This window comes from Vigna umbellata, chromosome 4 (genome assembly GCF_029865625.1).
Source record: "Vigna umbellata cultivar VRB3 chromosome 4, Vumbellata_1.0, whole genome shotgun sequence".
Lineage (NCBI taxonomy): Eukaryota > Viridiplantae > Streptophyta > Magnoliopsida > Fabales > Fabaceae > Vigna > Vigna umbellata.
In genome coordinates, this window is record NC_142168.1 from 30,810,751 (window position 1) to 30,824,408 (window position 13,658).

The window sequence follows — 13,658 nt, forward strand, 5'->3', positions numbered from 1 at the left end:
TACGTATATGAAGTAGAAAAAGTGTTAGATTCTTTTCCCACTGACACATGAGCACACCTTATATAATATTTTCTAAATGAAGAGTTTGACTCTTAGAAAATTTTCTTTGACTGGTTCATCACATAAGAAAATCTATGGCTATATATATATACAACTATCATCATCTCATTCATAACCAGTTCCTTAGCTTTACGTTTCTTAGTCCTCTAAGTCATGTCAAAACCCTATTACTCCCTCTTTGCAGTGTTCATCATTCTGGTGACATGTCATGCTCAGACTGATAGTAACACATCAACAGTATGTGCTCCTTCTAACTGTGGTAACATCTCCATCGGTTACCCTTTTTGGAAGAAGTCCGACACCAACGTTGGAGAGTTTTGTGGCTACCCTGAGTTTGGTCTTGAATGCTCGGACGACCATGCCATCATTAAATTTCCAACTGACACATACCAAGTCGCAGATATAAACTATGATGTTCGTTCAATTACACTTCTTGACATAGATGTTTTGGACCAACCATGTCCTAGGGCACGACACAATGTTTCCCTACAAAACCTTCCTTTGTCTTTCAGCTCTCTAGATTTGAATCTGAGTTTCTATTTCAACTGCAGCTCTTATCCTGCATCTGTTGAGCACATAAAGTGCATGCAGCAACATGATAAGAATCAGTCTTATGTGTTTCTGGCTGGGGATGAAGTTGAAAATGGATACGGTTGGGTAAGGCAGTGCGATGAGCATGTTGTGGTGACAGTGAAGCAAGAAGAGATCGATGGTACTAATTTGATCACTGGTTTTGGTGATGCCATGAAGAAAGGGTTTGTGCTTGATTGGGTGAGTGCTAAGGATTGTGCAGCGTGTGAGGATTCTGATGGCTATTGCAGATACAATCATACCACCAAGCAATCAAGTTGCTTATGCAGAGATGGCAGAACTGTTGCCAAAAGTTGCAAAAAAGGTACACTTTAAGCTTCTTGAAACAAATTGCACATTCTTTTATTCGTCAAATTTACACGAAAATCTGCTTGCTTAATAGATTTAAAACAATATTATACTTACAACTTGTTGGTTATATTGCGTGGATGCTTTATCTGATATATTTTTGATTGTGTTAATTTAGTGTAACGTTGAATACGTATGCAAATTGTGCTTCTACTACTTCATATGTTTAAAATGTTTCATGATTTTATATTTTCTTCTGGTTACTCGGCCCATCTTATTGTAACTTTAGTCGACCACAGATTGAGTATAAAATTTGTGAATTCAAAATGATATTATAATGGAAAAAGTCAGTGTTTGTAGGGTAAATAAAAGAGTCCTTTTTCCAGTAATTCTCATTCCCTTTGTCATCACTACTCCAAGAGTGTTCCTCAGCAACTCTTTCATGTCAACCCTCACCATTGCCACCTTAACAATATTTCTCTTTCTCTGTTACTTCTTTCTCTTTCTTTTTCTTTCCTTTCATTTCATTTATTAACAAATATGATTTACAACAACAAAGTAATGCTAAGATTCAAAGATACCACCATTGACTATGATACATATATCTGCAATTACGTGATGATATTTTATTTTCTTTAATTTATGTGACAATTCTGTTGTTATATATATATATGAAGTTTGAGATATTTGATGAAATATCTGTGAAAAGCATAAGAACCAACACAGTGAGAAAAAATTACTGTTTTAGTTTTTAATAGCTCGCAAAACAATTCTCCTTAATTAACGTCTGTTGTAAAACTACGTAAATAAGTCCAAAGTAATCAACATAAACAAAGTTCTACACAACAATAATCGTTTATTTTAAATTAGTATACTTTTTTTTATATTGTTATTCAACTCAAGAAGATTGCAGATTTTTATAATTAATAATTATTCTAAAGATAGTTCTATTATTGATTGTATAATTTTTTTTAATGACATTATGAGACCATTACACAAAAAAATGTTTACATATTTTTTAAAATTATAATATTAATTATTCCAACAAGGAATTGATATTTGGGGTATATTCTAACCTTTGAATTTGAGTTGAAAACTGACTCCAAACCGACTAAACATTTTTGCCCCGTCGACATTATTAAAATTAGTTATGATATTTAAAATATGGTACATAATTTATCGTGTTATTTAAAAATTATCAGCCAAGAAAATTGTTTAATTTGATTTATTAATTGAGTGATAAATTATTTTTAAATTGACTTGTTTATCATCAATAGTTAAACCCTGTATTATAAATTACTAATCTTATAGCTAGTAAGAAAATGGACCTGATTAGGTATATGGGTTGGGAACATGGAACTATATTTGGGCTTGGGCTCAATAGTTTTCAGAACTATTGGGCTGTCCATCTACTATGGCCGACTAGTTTGAATTCATAAGCCATTGATATTCCATAATTACAACTTGCAATGTAAAATACTATAAAAAAAGTTTTTAATTTTTGTGGTTTGACTAGACTGAGGACAACCATATCTTAAAATCAGAACTATAGAATAATTATTTAGTTTAAAGATTTTGGTTCTTCCTCTGACATAGTAATAGAAATTGTGTAGACATAAACCCTGCTATATTTTAATCTCCTTTACCTAACTCTGTATTAATATTTCGAAAATCCTTTCTAGAATAAAAACATGTTCTTTCAGAAGAGCATACTATGAACATAAATTAAATAAACTCTTAACATCAAAAGGAAAAAGGTAGAAAAGTAGAGAGACTCATTCGCTTATAACATTATCCCAAATGGTTTTCTTTTAATAAAGGGGAAAGATTAAAATATTTAAAAGGGGTAGGTAGAGTGTTTTAGTCTTAACTTTAATTAATGTAATATTTTTTACAACAGTTTTCCAGCAAAGCACAGATTATTATTTGTTCTGGTCCGTTCAACCTTTTATAGAGCAATTTTTCTTCCCACCTTCGTTGCATATAACTTGTAGCACAATTTCTATTTTAAGATTTTCTAACCTTTGATAATGATTTTAATAATATAGATTATCAAAGGCAAAACTGTATATCTAGATAGATACACAAACCATTTTACAGACATGGATCCATTGTTTTATTCTGATCTTGTACTTTTCTTCTAGTTTATCATTCCCCTGTGTGAAGTTAGTCTTATTCATTGAATAAAGTTCATAAACAAAAAAAAAAATCTAATCATGACATCACTTACGTGAGAAAGAAACCGCATCCAGTGAATAAATCATACTGGTTAACATGTTTACACAATCAAAATTTAAGGCTTGGAGTGTTTTCTTTTAATGTTTTACCGACTTGTCAACACCATTTTTATGGAAGACACCATGCTAGTTATACGTCATTTAGTTTGACTAAGATATATAGACTGTTGTTGTGTAGTTGATCATTAAACAAGGCCTCTGACATTGTTCTCCGGCAAATTAAGGCCCCTCTCAGATTTCTGTCATGCCTCTTTCTTTTGTTCCACTTTCTTCTTCTCTCATAAACACCCTTTTCTTCTTCTCGCTCTTATTCCCAACTTATGCATCTAGTGATGCTGAACAGTACGCAGCATGTGAGCCTTTTAGCTGTGGGAAATTCAACAATATTAGGTACCCATTTTGGAGTAAGGACCAGCCAGGCTACTGTGGCCATCCAAAGTTCAAGCTTGATTGCCAACAAGACAACGCGACAATTGACATCATGTCACAGACATTCCAAGTCATTCACATGAATAACAAATCCAAGGTTTTGACGATTGCAAGGTTGGATTTATTGGCCGACCCTTGTACTAAAGATTATGTGAATGTGAAGTTGGATCCTGAGTTCTTTATCTACACTTCTAACGATGATGAGTACACTTTGTTATATGACTGCGGTTCTCATGGATATACGTCTGGTAGTGTGAATATTGGAGGAGCAATAGCATTTAATTGCCCCATTGGTGGTCAAAATGCATTTTTTGTGAAGAATACCGAAGTGGTTAATCTCATTAGTCTGGGGTGCAAGAACAGCATCAATGTTTCTGTTCTAAGAGAAGCTGTGAAGAGTGATTCGGTTGTGGGAAATGTTTTAGCAAGTGGATTTGAGGTTGGATGGAGTGGTGTGAACGAAGATGAATGTGATGGTTGCACAAAAATTAGTGGGAGATGTGGATACAATTCATCTACGAGTGGATTTATCTGTCTCTGCCCAAATCAGCAATCAGATGCTGAGATTTGCAAACAAATCATAGCAAGGTCTCCAGAACCAACACCCAGAGTAACACCAGCAAAATCACAGTCACCCCCTTACTCTCAAACATTTCCAGAACAGTCTCCAGAGTCTCCACGTGCTCCGAGTATGTTTTCTTCCATCTTTTGTTTAGATTAAGTTCTCCAACTGTATAATCTTATTCTTTTGAATGGTGGCATTCAACTTTTTCTGAGCATCCAAATACCTTGCATGCTTGTTTAGATACAAGTTGAGAAGTTAAATTCGCGTTTAGGATGTGAAAGACAGCAGAGTTATAAATACCATAGCTTCTTAATAAGCGTAATAAAATCATATCTGAAAGGTGGAATCAAACAGTTATTCATCCTCTCTGGTTTAGGTAGCTAGTTTCACATTCTAAACATGGAATGGATCTGCTAATTTGGTTTGCGTGTTAGGAATAGTTGTTTGGTCAGAATAGTTCCCTTTGATTTTTTTCCTTCATTCTGTTCAAAACTTTTATAATATAGATCGAACTATTGAAGACTGCGTTATGAGATAACGTGTCAAATTTTATAATGCCATATTTCGGTTCCCTAAGGGCGTGTTTGCCTGTTGTTGACTTTTATATAATAACAAAGTGATAATAACGAGTATAGGTTTTTAAAAGTCTGCATATAACAATATGGTAATTTTGGTGATTAGATGCTACAATACAACAATGAATTGTCATTGAAAGATGACAGCAGCAACAGTTACCTAACATCAGTATAGCTCACTACCTTTTTTATTATAATTTTGCAATGGAAGCACTTCTTCAAGGTGATTCCCTTGATTCCAAATACCCCTCTTTTCTCTGTTCTCATTCTCAATTTCCTTGAATTGCTAGAGTCTTGATTATGAATATAAGGTCCAATCTAGGTCAATGGTCATAGACCTTTACTGAGTATAAAGGTTTAGACTTTAGAGATGGGTCGAGAAAGAACTTAAAAGAGCTTTGCTTTTTGTTTAAAGAATAAAGATGATGTTTCCATTATAAAGAACAACCACATCCTTTCACACGTTGTTGGATACATTTTGATTTATAGAAATAAGCAAAATTAGAATGGCTGGTTTATCGTAGAAGTCACTAACCACAAGTTTAAAACGGTAGGTATTTGGGAAAAATAAGACATCTCAGTAAATAGAGTAGGCCCGGGACTAGAAAATTACAATTTAGCGAATTTGTAAAGAAAATAAATTAATTTCGGCAACATATTTTTGAAGATACGATGTGTTGTGTCCATCAGTAACAGTAACAACACATGTTTCTGCAACATGTAACTCTTCCCTACATGACCAAATGACCATAATGTATTCTATACCTATATCTACCCCCACCTTGCTTACATCCACAGTGACTCTCTTCTTGTTAACTTTGCCACAATGCCCCTTTCAATACTTCATGCGTAACCTCTCATACAACCCTGGAATCAAAGACAGTGGAAAACACCTACATGGGGGTGTTTCTCTTAATCCCAGTGGTGGATTCTTTCTGTGAAGAGTGAGTTGAAAATTAAGGGTTTTGAGCTTTGAGGTTGACTATGAAAAGCGAAGCAGCACGATCGTCTCAAGTTGAGGAAATGCTCTGTTCTCGCTCTCATTTTCCTAGAATTGCTCTTCAATAGGCTGAGATTTGAGAGATTGGTCGAGAAATGACTTCTTAACGTAAAAAGTTTCCATCATCTGAAAGAACCATTCCCTTTCACATGCATCACACTGCTTATGAATAAAAAATATGAGAAATGGCGGAGGATTTCTAATAGTCGTCTTGAGAGAGGGTGGGTCACAACTTTAATTAAATGTTAACAGATTTGGGAAAATTGGACGGCTGGAAAATAAGACAGGCCTACAACAAGATAATCATACCTAAATATTTACTACAGATGAATCTCTGTAGAATAATCTAATTTCCAAACTTTTGTTAGAACTGAAGTAACAAACAGAAATGACGCGTGGCTGATGTGTAATTCATACTCTTTGGAACGACAGAACATATTAACTTGGTAGTATACTGATATACAGAGAAATCTAATTAAAAAAATTGACTAAAAATTATTTCAATAAGCATTGACCTACAAGGGAGAAAACAAAAGTAACTAACAGAGCTTATTCCCTAATTCTTTCAATTTGGGAAAGAGGGAGACTGGGTCGTGTTTGGGGAATGTTGAAATGTAAATGGTTTGGGAGTGAAGAAAGTAAGAGGAAAGAAGGAGGTAGGTTCGTGGGAGAAGTGAGAAGAACTGCTTCCATAGCTTTCTTTTATGAGAGAGAGGGTTATGAGGGAACTGAGAAGAAGTGTGAGAATGGATCATAAACATACTCACTTCCACACCACTCCCCTTGCCTTCGCACTCACCGTCTCTTGCTTCCTCTGCATCGCTTTGCCATATTCCCACTCTCAACCATCTCCACCGTCACCGCCACCTCCACCTCCACCGCCCCAACTTTGTTCTCATCAGTTATATTGGTGCAACATAAGAGTCTCCGCCATCTTCGATCCTCCCTGGGAAAAGATTCCGCCCTCTCAATGTAACGGCGCCGACCCATCATCCCTGCTCAGCTGCCATAGTGGCTATGGATCTCAAAATTTCACAGTGAAGGATATCGACAATACCACTCACACCATGAAAGTGATGCCAAGAGCCCCTGTCAACCAAGTCTGTTCTTCTCAATTTTTTGACGGCTACCAGAACTTCGATTACGACAACTTCAAGGCTCTGCTCCCGTATAACGCACCACTGCATAAAATCATTATATTTGAACATTGTCCTACAATCCCAAAGTTCCCTTCAAAACGAAACTTTACGTGCGGGGATGTTCTGTATTATTTTGAAGAGGGGTACACGGAAAAGGAGATGCTCGACAGATACCCACCGCTTAAGGATTGCAAGGGGGAAACTTTTGACGTGCCAGCTGCCCGTCCTCTGGATCATTACAAGGATACTGATGACGGTGCTGGAGTTCTGGAAGAAGCTCTCAATGATGCGTTTGAGGTCTACTATAGTATTCCTGATGGTTGCACAAGATGCAGTGAAAGTGACGAAAGTTGCTCTGGTTATGATGAACATGTAGTTTCATGCAACTACTATTGCCTAAATGAACAGTGTTCTCCCGAAAAAAGTAAGTCTTCTCTCTGTTTTTTCAATTTTCCCTCGTCGCTTCTCATGTCTTACATATCAATGCCACAAAATCCTCTTTTTAGGTACCCACTTCCCATCCTCGCTCTGTAATCTATTACTATCGTTTATTCAGCACACATTTTTCATTCGACAATTACGACAAAATTAGTACAACAAAAACTGCAATTCGACCAACCCACTCTTACTCTCATCCTCAAATTTTCAATCTCCACCACCCACTCACCGATCATCACTTCCTTTTTATTTTTAAAAAAAATTCCTTTTTTTCTTCACAAATTATCATCTTTCTTTTACAATGACTTATATCCTTCCTCCCCGGTTTCTTTCCCCTCCAACTCCCATGAAGCAGGGCTTTTGCATTCTTCGTATATCAATTGTTCTCACTCGGCTTCATCATCCCAAAAACAAAAACAGAGTGGAATTACATCAATTTCGATTGGATTCTTCTTTATCAGTATTCTGGGACACTTACGAAAATAATTTCAAAGAGTTATGTTTAATTAAACATTATAAGAAAGAGTATTTTACATACATAATTATAAATTTTGACTGACAAGATTCTATCTAGAAGTGTTTGTTTAGAAGATAAAAAATATTTGATGCATCATAGCAATAGCCAGTTGGTTTATGTAGTAGTATGTTTCTAATTACGCTCAAGTTAAGTTTTGGATTTTAAAGAGCTTGATGATTTTTTTAATAAAAGAAGTACTTGGATAAACAAAAACAAAACACGTGTTGCTCCATAGATATGAATTAATAATAAACCGTACTGGTAAAGATTGAAGTTAGCCACTGTAATCATGATGAAAATAATTATTAATAATTCAAATTTACTGAATAGTATACGGAGGTTTCGATGAGAACTAAGTTGTTGACCTGATGAGCATGAGAAAAACAAGTGTTACTGACTGCACCTTTTCCAAGTCATGCTGAGATGTGGTTCCTTCTTCACACCTTCATTTCCATCCTTCAGCTTTGACTCGGTCAATAACCAAATTAAAATCATCTCTCTATTTTCTCTCCACCTATTTATTACTTTCTTTCTCCATTCTCATTTTTTCCTCCTTTTCCCATACGCGTCAATTCAATCACCTCTCTCAATATGTATCAACTTTGACTTTTAGTACCATTTTCCTGAAATTTTCCTTTTTAACCATTGAATAATCTTATCAAGCAGTTTCTCTATGAATTACAATCCCTTGGCTTTATTTGTATGCCTAAATTTGTTTTTAACTGTAATTCTGATTGTTCGTGTATCTAAAAAATTGTTTGCCGAATAATATTATAAATATATAATTATTAAGAAAAGACATGAAAAATAGAATAAATCAAGACAAAATTTCCTGTATATCCTTTTAAGAGGGACAAAGTTTGATCTATTATGAAATTATTATTTACATTTAACTCACAGTCTAAGCATAAATGATGTATATCTGTCTTGTTTTTTTGGCTGTAAAACACTTGACAGTCACATTAGCTATTTTTTGTGGTCTAAAATATTTGGGACCCGTCCTTAACATCATACACGACAACAAAGTATGATCCATCCTTTTTCCACTTTTCCTTCTTTTACTTTGATTTTACGGATGCATGTGCATGTAACCCCAATCATTCAGAAGAGGAACACTTTTTCATTAATAATATACTTTCTAATTTAGTAGCTCATCTCGGACAAGTGATCATTTAAAAATTAAATCAACAATGATATTTTGACGATTTTTATTTCATATATAGCTATTTGGCACATTTATTACAATAATAATTTCATAATATAATATTTAAAAATTATTTATTAACTTAGATATCTATATTGTTATAATTAGTTATGAAGAAATTCTATATTCGTCAAAGAAAAACCTTTATTGAAATTAAACAGCATCGTAAGTGATATATATATATATATATTAAGGGTATAATTGTGATTTTAGTTTTGAGAGAGTTGTTGATTGCATTTGTGAGTAAATGTAGATCTTTTCCTTCTTTTGCGGTCCAACACGTCTTTCACCATCGTGGACATCATTTTCTTCTTTATTCTACTTTTGAGATTTTTAAAGAATATATCAAAATTGCGAAGCAGACTTTGATTTCTCCACCTGTTCTTATTTTTCCTAAAATATGGTTCCTCAAACAAAATCATCCACTATTTTTATTTTCCCACTTGTATTAACGAAACATTAGTCAATTTTAAAATATTACTCTTTAGTCCTTTCATAGCCTTTAGTCATGACCTTGCAATATTTGCATACATGACTATATATCTAAATTCTTATCTATTCAATGGAGCTATATACATACGGTTGCATTCAGATACAACATCAATATCTATGTAGATAGAACAACTACCTTATTATGCATTCCACTGTTATGGAATTATGAATGATTATATATATATATATATATATATATATATATATGTATGTATGTATATATATATATATATATATATATATATATGTATGTATGTATATATATATATGTATGTATGTATTGTCTGTAGATTTATTTATCGACCTGCAGTGTCATAGTGATGTCACCATTACTGGGGATGATGTGGTTTTGATCCTCAGTGATATTCCATTTGTGTTGATGCTTATTATATAACTACAAAAAATGAAGCCTGCAATCTTCCATGGGAAAGTACTTCACCTACTTTCCTTTGTGGGCGTTCAACTTTTGACTAGTAATAATGTGGTATGGACAAGCCCACAATGAAATTACAAAAACATCCTCAATAAGTTCGCAAAACTGCTAGTCACTTGTTTAGGAAAGTAAATATAAGGTGATCACCAACTTCCTTGTGTTTGTAAACGAGCCAATAACTGGTTATCTGTTACTTGAACCTTTGTTTTGTTTTCATCTATATTTTCAAGTTTCAATCATAAACCCCATTATAAAATAGTAGCATGTTTTTGTGTAAGAATTTCCACACTACACACCTACCAACGACTTTGAAGTTTCTTCTAAATGTCAGCCTTACATTCCACACTAATACTCTTCTCTCCTCTCCTCTTCCTTCTTTTCAAATTCCCAGAACCAAATGATCCTTCCAATCTCCTTCCGTTACATTAAGCCTCAACTATGTATCATTACCACAATCTTCTTCTTTGCCACCACTGTTCTATCTTCTAATCCAAAATTTAAGGCCTGCACACCTAAAAGTTGTGGAAATGGCCCGTCCATTAAGTACCCTTTCTGGATTTCTTATGAACAGGAATCATTTTGTGGCTATCCCCACTTTGAGATCACTTGCATGGATAAAAATCCAATTCTCAGAACTCCTACTTACGATTTTCTGGTGAAAGATATCTCTTATTCTAACTCCTCATTTACTGTGGCCAACATGGCTGCCTATGAGGACAATTGTCCTGTTCCTTTATATAATTACAGCTTTGATCAAACTCCCTTTACCTACAGTTCAGAAAATTGGAATCTCTCTTTCTTCTACAACTGTACCACAGAACCCATAGATTACCCCACTTACCAAGTAGATTGTGCTAAAAATGCTTCACTTTATTCTTTTGCGGTTTTTCATAAGGAGGCACTACAGAACAAAAACTATTCCTTGGATGAGTGTCAGCTTATGGTTAATGCGCCATTTATCATGAATGCTTCTGTTAATTTCACTGGCTTATTGAGAATGAATTACATCGAGATTTTGAAGATGGGGTTTCTTTTGAATTGGACTGCACTTGATTGCAAGTACTGTGAGAAAAGTGGTGGACGTTGTGGATTTGATGGCAATCAGTTTCTCTGTTTCTGCAAGGATAAGTCCTACTTAAGAAGTTGTGGTAGTGGTAATAATATATTTTGAAATATNGCCGTCGCCGCCCTTAAAGCCCTCTTCCGCCCTAGAAACCCTAGAAGAAAAAGGAAACTTATTCTGGACCCATTGATCGGTGTAAATCAAAGTTTAATCGGTGGAAAAGGTTTCTAACGGTGAAAACAAGGTTTTAATCGGTGGAATCGAATGGAAATGGTGAAAAGGAGAAGAAACCCTAACAGAGGGTTTAGATCTATGAATGTTTGAGGGCAGAAGGCTTACCGTGACGATGAACGGCGACTTGCGGCAAGGGATGAACGCGGCTTGCGGCAAGGGTTGAACGACGGCTTGCGGCGTGCCCTGAGGTTGGGGTTTGGTGGAGAAGAGAAACTAGAGGCGAGAGGGCGAGAGGGCGAGAGGCGAGAGGGCGAGAGGGGAAAGGGCGAGAGGGCGAGAGGGCGAGAGGGCGATAGGCGAGAAGCGAGAGGCGAGAGGCGAGAGGCGAGAGGGGAGAGGGCGAGAGGGCGAGAGGGGAGAGGGCGAGAGGGGAGAGGGCGAGAGGGGAGAGGGCGAGAGGGAAGAGGGAAGAGGGTGAGAGGGTGAGAGGCAGAGGGCGAGAGTGCAGAGTGCCAGAGAGAAATTCGTTTTTTAACCTAGGGTATTGCCTCGGTTAAATTTAAACCGGTGCCTAATTTCAGAGTATTACCTCGGTCAAATTTAAACCGGTGCCTAAAGCCTTTCAGTCACAGGAAATTACCTCGGTTCGCCTTTTACTCGAGACAGTAAAGTTTATAGGCATCGGTTAATATACAACCGATGCATATAACTACACAATATTTACGAAAATACCATCGCGTTTTTATATGCTTCGGTTTTAGTAAAACCGAGGTATATATAACGTGTTAAAAAAGGCTTTTTTTACTAGTGTTACTTCGATGTGTAGTACTTTTCATGATTTGATTATTGATGTAAAATGTATTCACTTATTATATTGATGTTATTTACATTTATACAACTTGTAAACAGACGTGAGAAACATTGGAAATCAAAAGGAGATGAATCACTGAATATCCCTCTTTTGATTTTATTGATTAAGAAAGTGAAATATATTTGAAAAAGACAGAAGTGTTAAAAAGGAAAAGTATCTAATCATTTTTTCTAACTTCCATTTTTTATTTTAACGATTTTTTATCTATCATTTTCGTCCCTTGACAAACAGAACATAACTTTGGAATTAACATTCAATATGGGTCTTGATAAGAGAAAAGTGTCACTATTAGAAGTCTTAGTAAGGAGATAGACCGATTGAAGCTAGGATGATATGTGTTTGACTACAAATTCAGTTATAAAAACTTTGATTTTAAATGAAGAACAGTGAGAAGAACAACATTGGCTTTGTTTACAGTGAGAAGAGATTTTATTTAAGTAATTATAGCAGTCATGACTCTAAGTCAAGCTATAATCTAGACAATGAATGTTGCTTTCATTTTTATTTATTCATTTATTTATTTATTTATTTATTGCATATCGTGTATTGTCTCTTAAATATACAAAAGGAAAACGTTTGTAATGTGTTTCATGTTTGAAGATGTCCAATATGTATCACAGTAGCATTTGATGTTTACGTTGTTCCATGGATAAAATATAAACCGAGATCTATTGTTAACCGTGGTGGATTTGAAGAGTACTCTGATAATTTTGGAAGGATCATAATAATATATACAATATTTATATATTTCATCATTGTTATTAATATTAAAAAAAATTAATATTGAAATCTCTTTAGATATTTTATTAGAAAAATAATAATTTTGGAGTTGTGTGTAATGTATATTTTAAATAAGATCTTTTAATTTCGTCTTGACTTATTAGATATTTTAATAACGTTTCTTAGATTACATTTTACGGAACTAAGAACAGGTGAATAAGTTGAACTTGTGTTATTTTCATATTTATGTGTAACTTTTCTTTTATCAAAATTTAAAAAATAAACTACTATAATTAAAGTAAGTTATAAAAAAATACATAATTATTTTTTTTCTTTTATGTTCATAAAAAAATACCACACAAAAAGACTCATAAAAAACAAAGCAAATGAGAAAAATTAACTTTCTTTTTTTTCTTTAGAAACAAAAAAAACATATTAAAATAGGAAACGAACACAAACACTAAGTAACTCAAAAATAAGGAAAAACAAAATAAAAAAATATGTTGATAACTTTTTTTTTACTATATTGAATTTTGTGTTTTATTATTTATTCATTAAGAATATCGTCTCAAGTGTTAGATTCTGATGCAAGAAAGAAAGCTGAGATTACCAATATGTTGTAAGAAAAATTACTTAAGAAGTTTTTGAATAAGAGTCTCAATAAGCTTTGAAGAGGCACTAGTTATTAGAATACAATATGTAGAATACCGACACTAATAACATTTATGCGAGTAGGAACAAACAGATATACTGTGGTTTGGCAATTTTTAATGAACTGTCTGCTTGAGAATGACATCTTAGCTAATCTGTTAGGCTTTTTTGGAATTTCACCACCATGAAAACACATTCAAACAACCTACGC

General features: G+C 34.3%; 2 protein-coding genes across 2 annotated transcripts; both read left to right on the top strand.

Moving 5' to 3' along the window:
* Nucleotides 1-213: 213 nt before the first annotated feature.
* On the top strand, nt 214-966 carry LOC148199871 (LEAF RUST 10 DISEASE-RESISTANCE LOCUS RECEPTOR-LIKE PROTEIN KINASE-like 1.2). Its single transcript, XM_088112792.1, has one exon. It carries the CDS (start codon nt 214-216, stop codon nt 964-966), a length of 753 nt encoding a protein of 250 aa, XP_087968918.1.
* Nucleotides 967-3,028: 2,062 nt separating this feature from the next.
* On the top strand, nt 3,029-7,339 carry LOC148199872 (LEAF RUST 10 DISEASE-RESISTANCE LOCUS RECEPTOR-LIKE PROTEIN KINASE-like 2.1). Its single transcript, XM_088113580.1, has one exon. It carries the CDS (start codon nt 3,421-3,423, stop codon nt 4,324-4,326), a length of 906 nt encoding a protein of 301 aa, XP_087969706.1. The 5' UTR covers nt 3,029-3,420; the 3' UTR covers nt 4,327-7,339.
* The last annotated feature ends 6,319 nt before the right edge of the window (nt 7,340-13,658 follow it).

What these genes read in the sequence shown, in the direction of transcription:
- LOC148199871 (XM_088112792.1), top strand. Translation starts at nt 214, where the DNA reads ATGTCAAAACCCTATTACTCCCTCTTTGCAGTGTTCATCATTCTGGTG.
- LOC148199872 (XM_088113580.1), top strand. Translation starts at nt 3,421, where the DNA reads ATGCCTCTTTCTTTTGTTCCACTTTCTTCTTCTCTCATAAACACCCTT.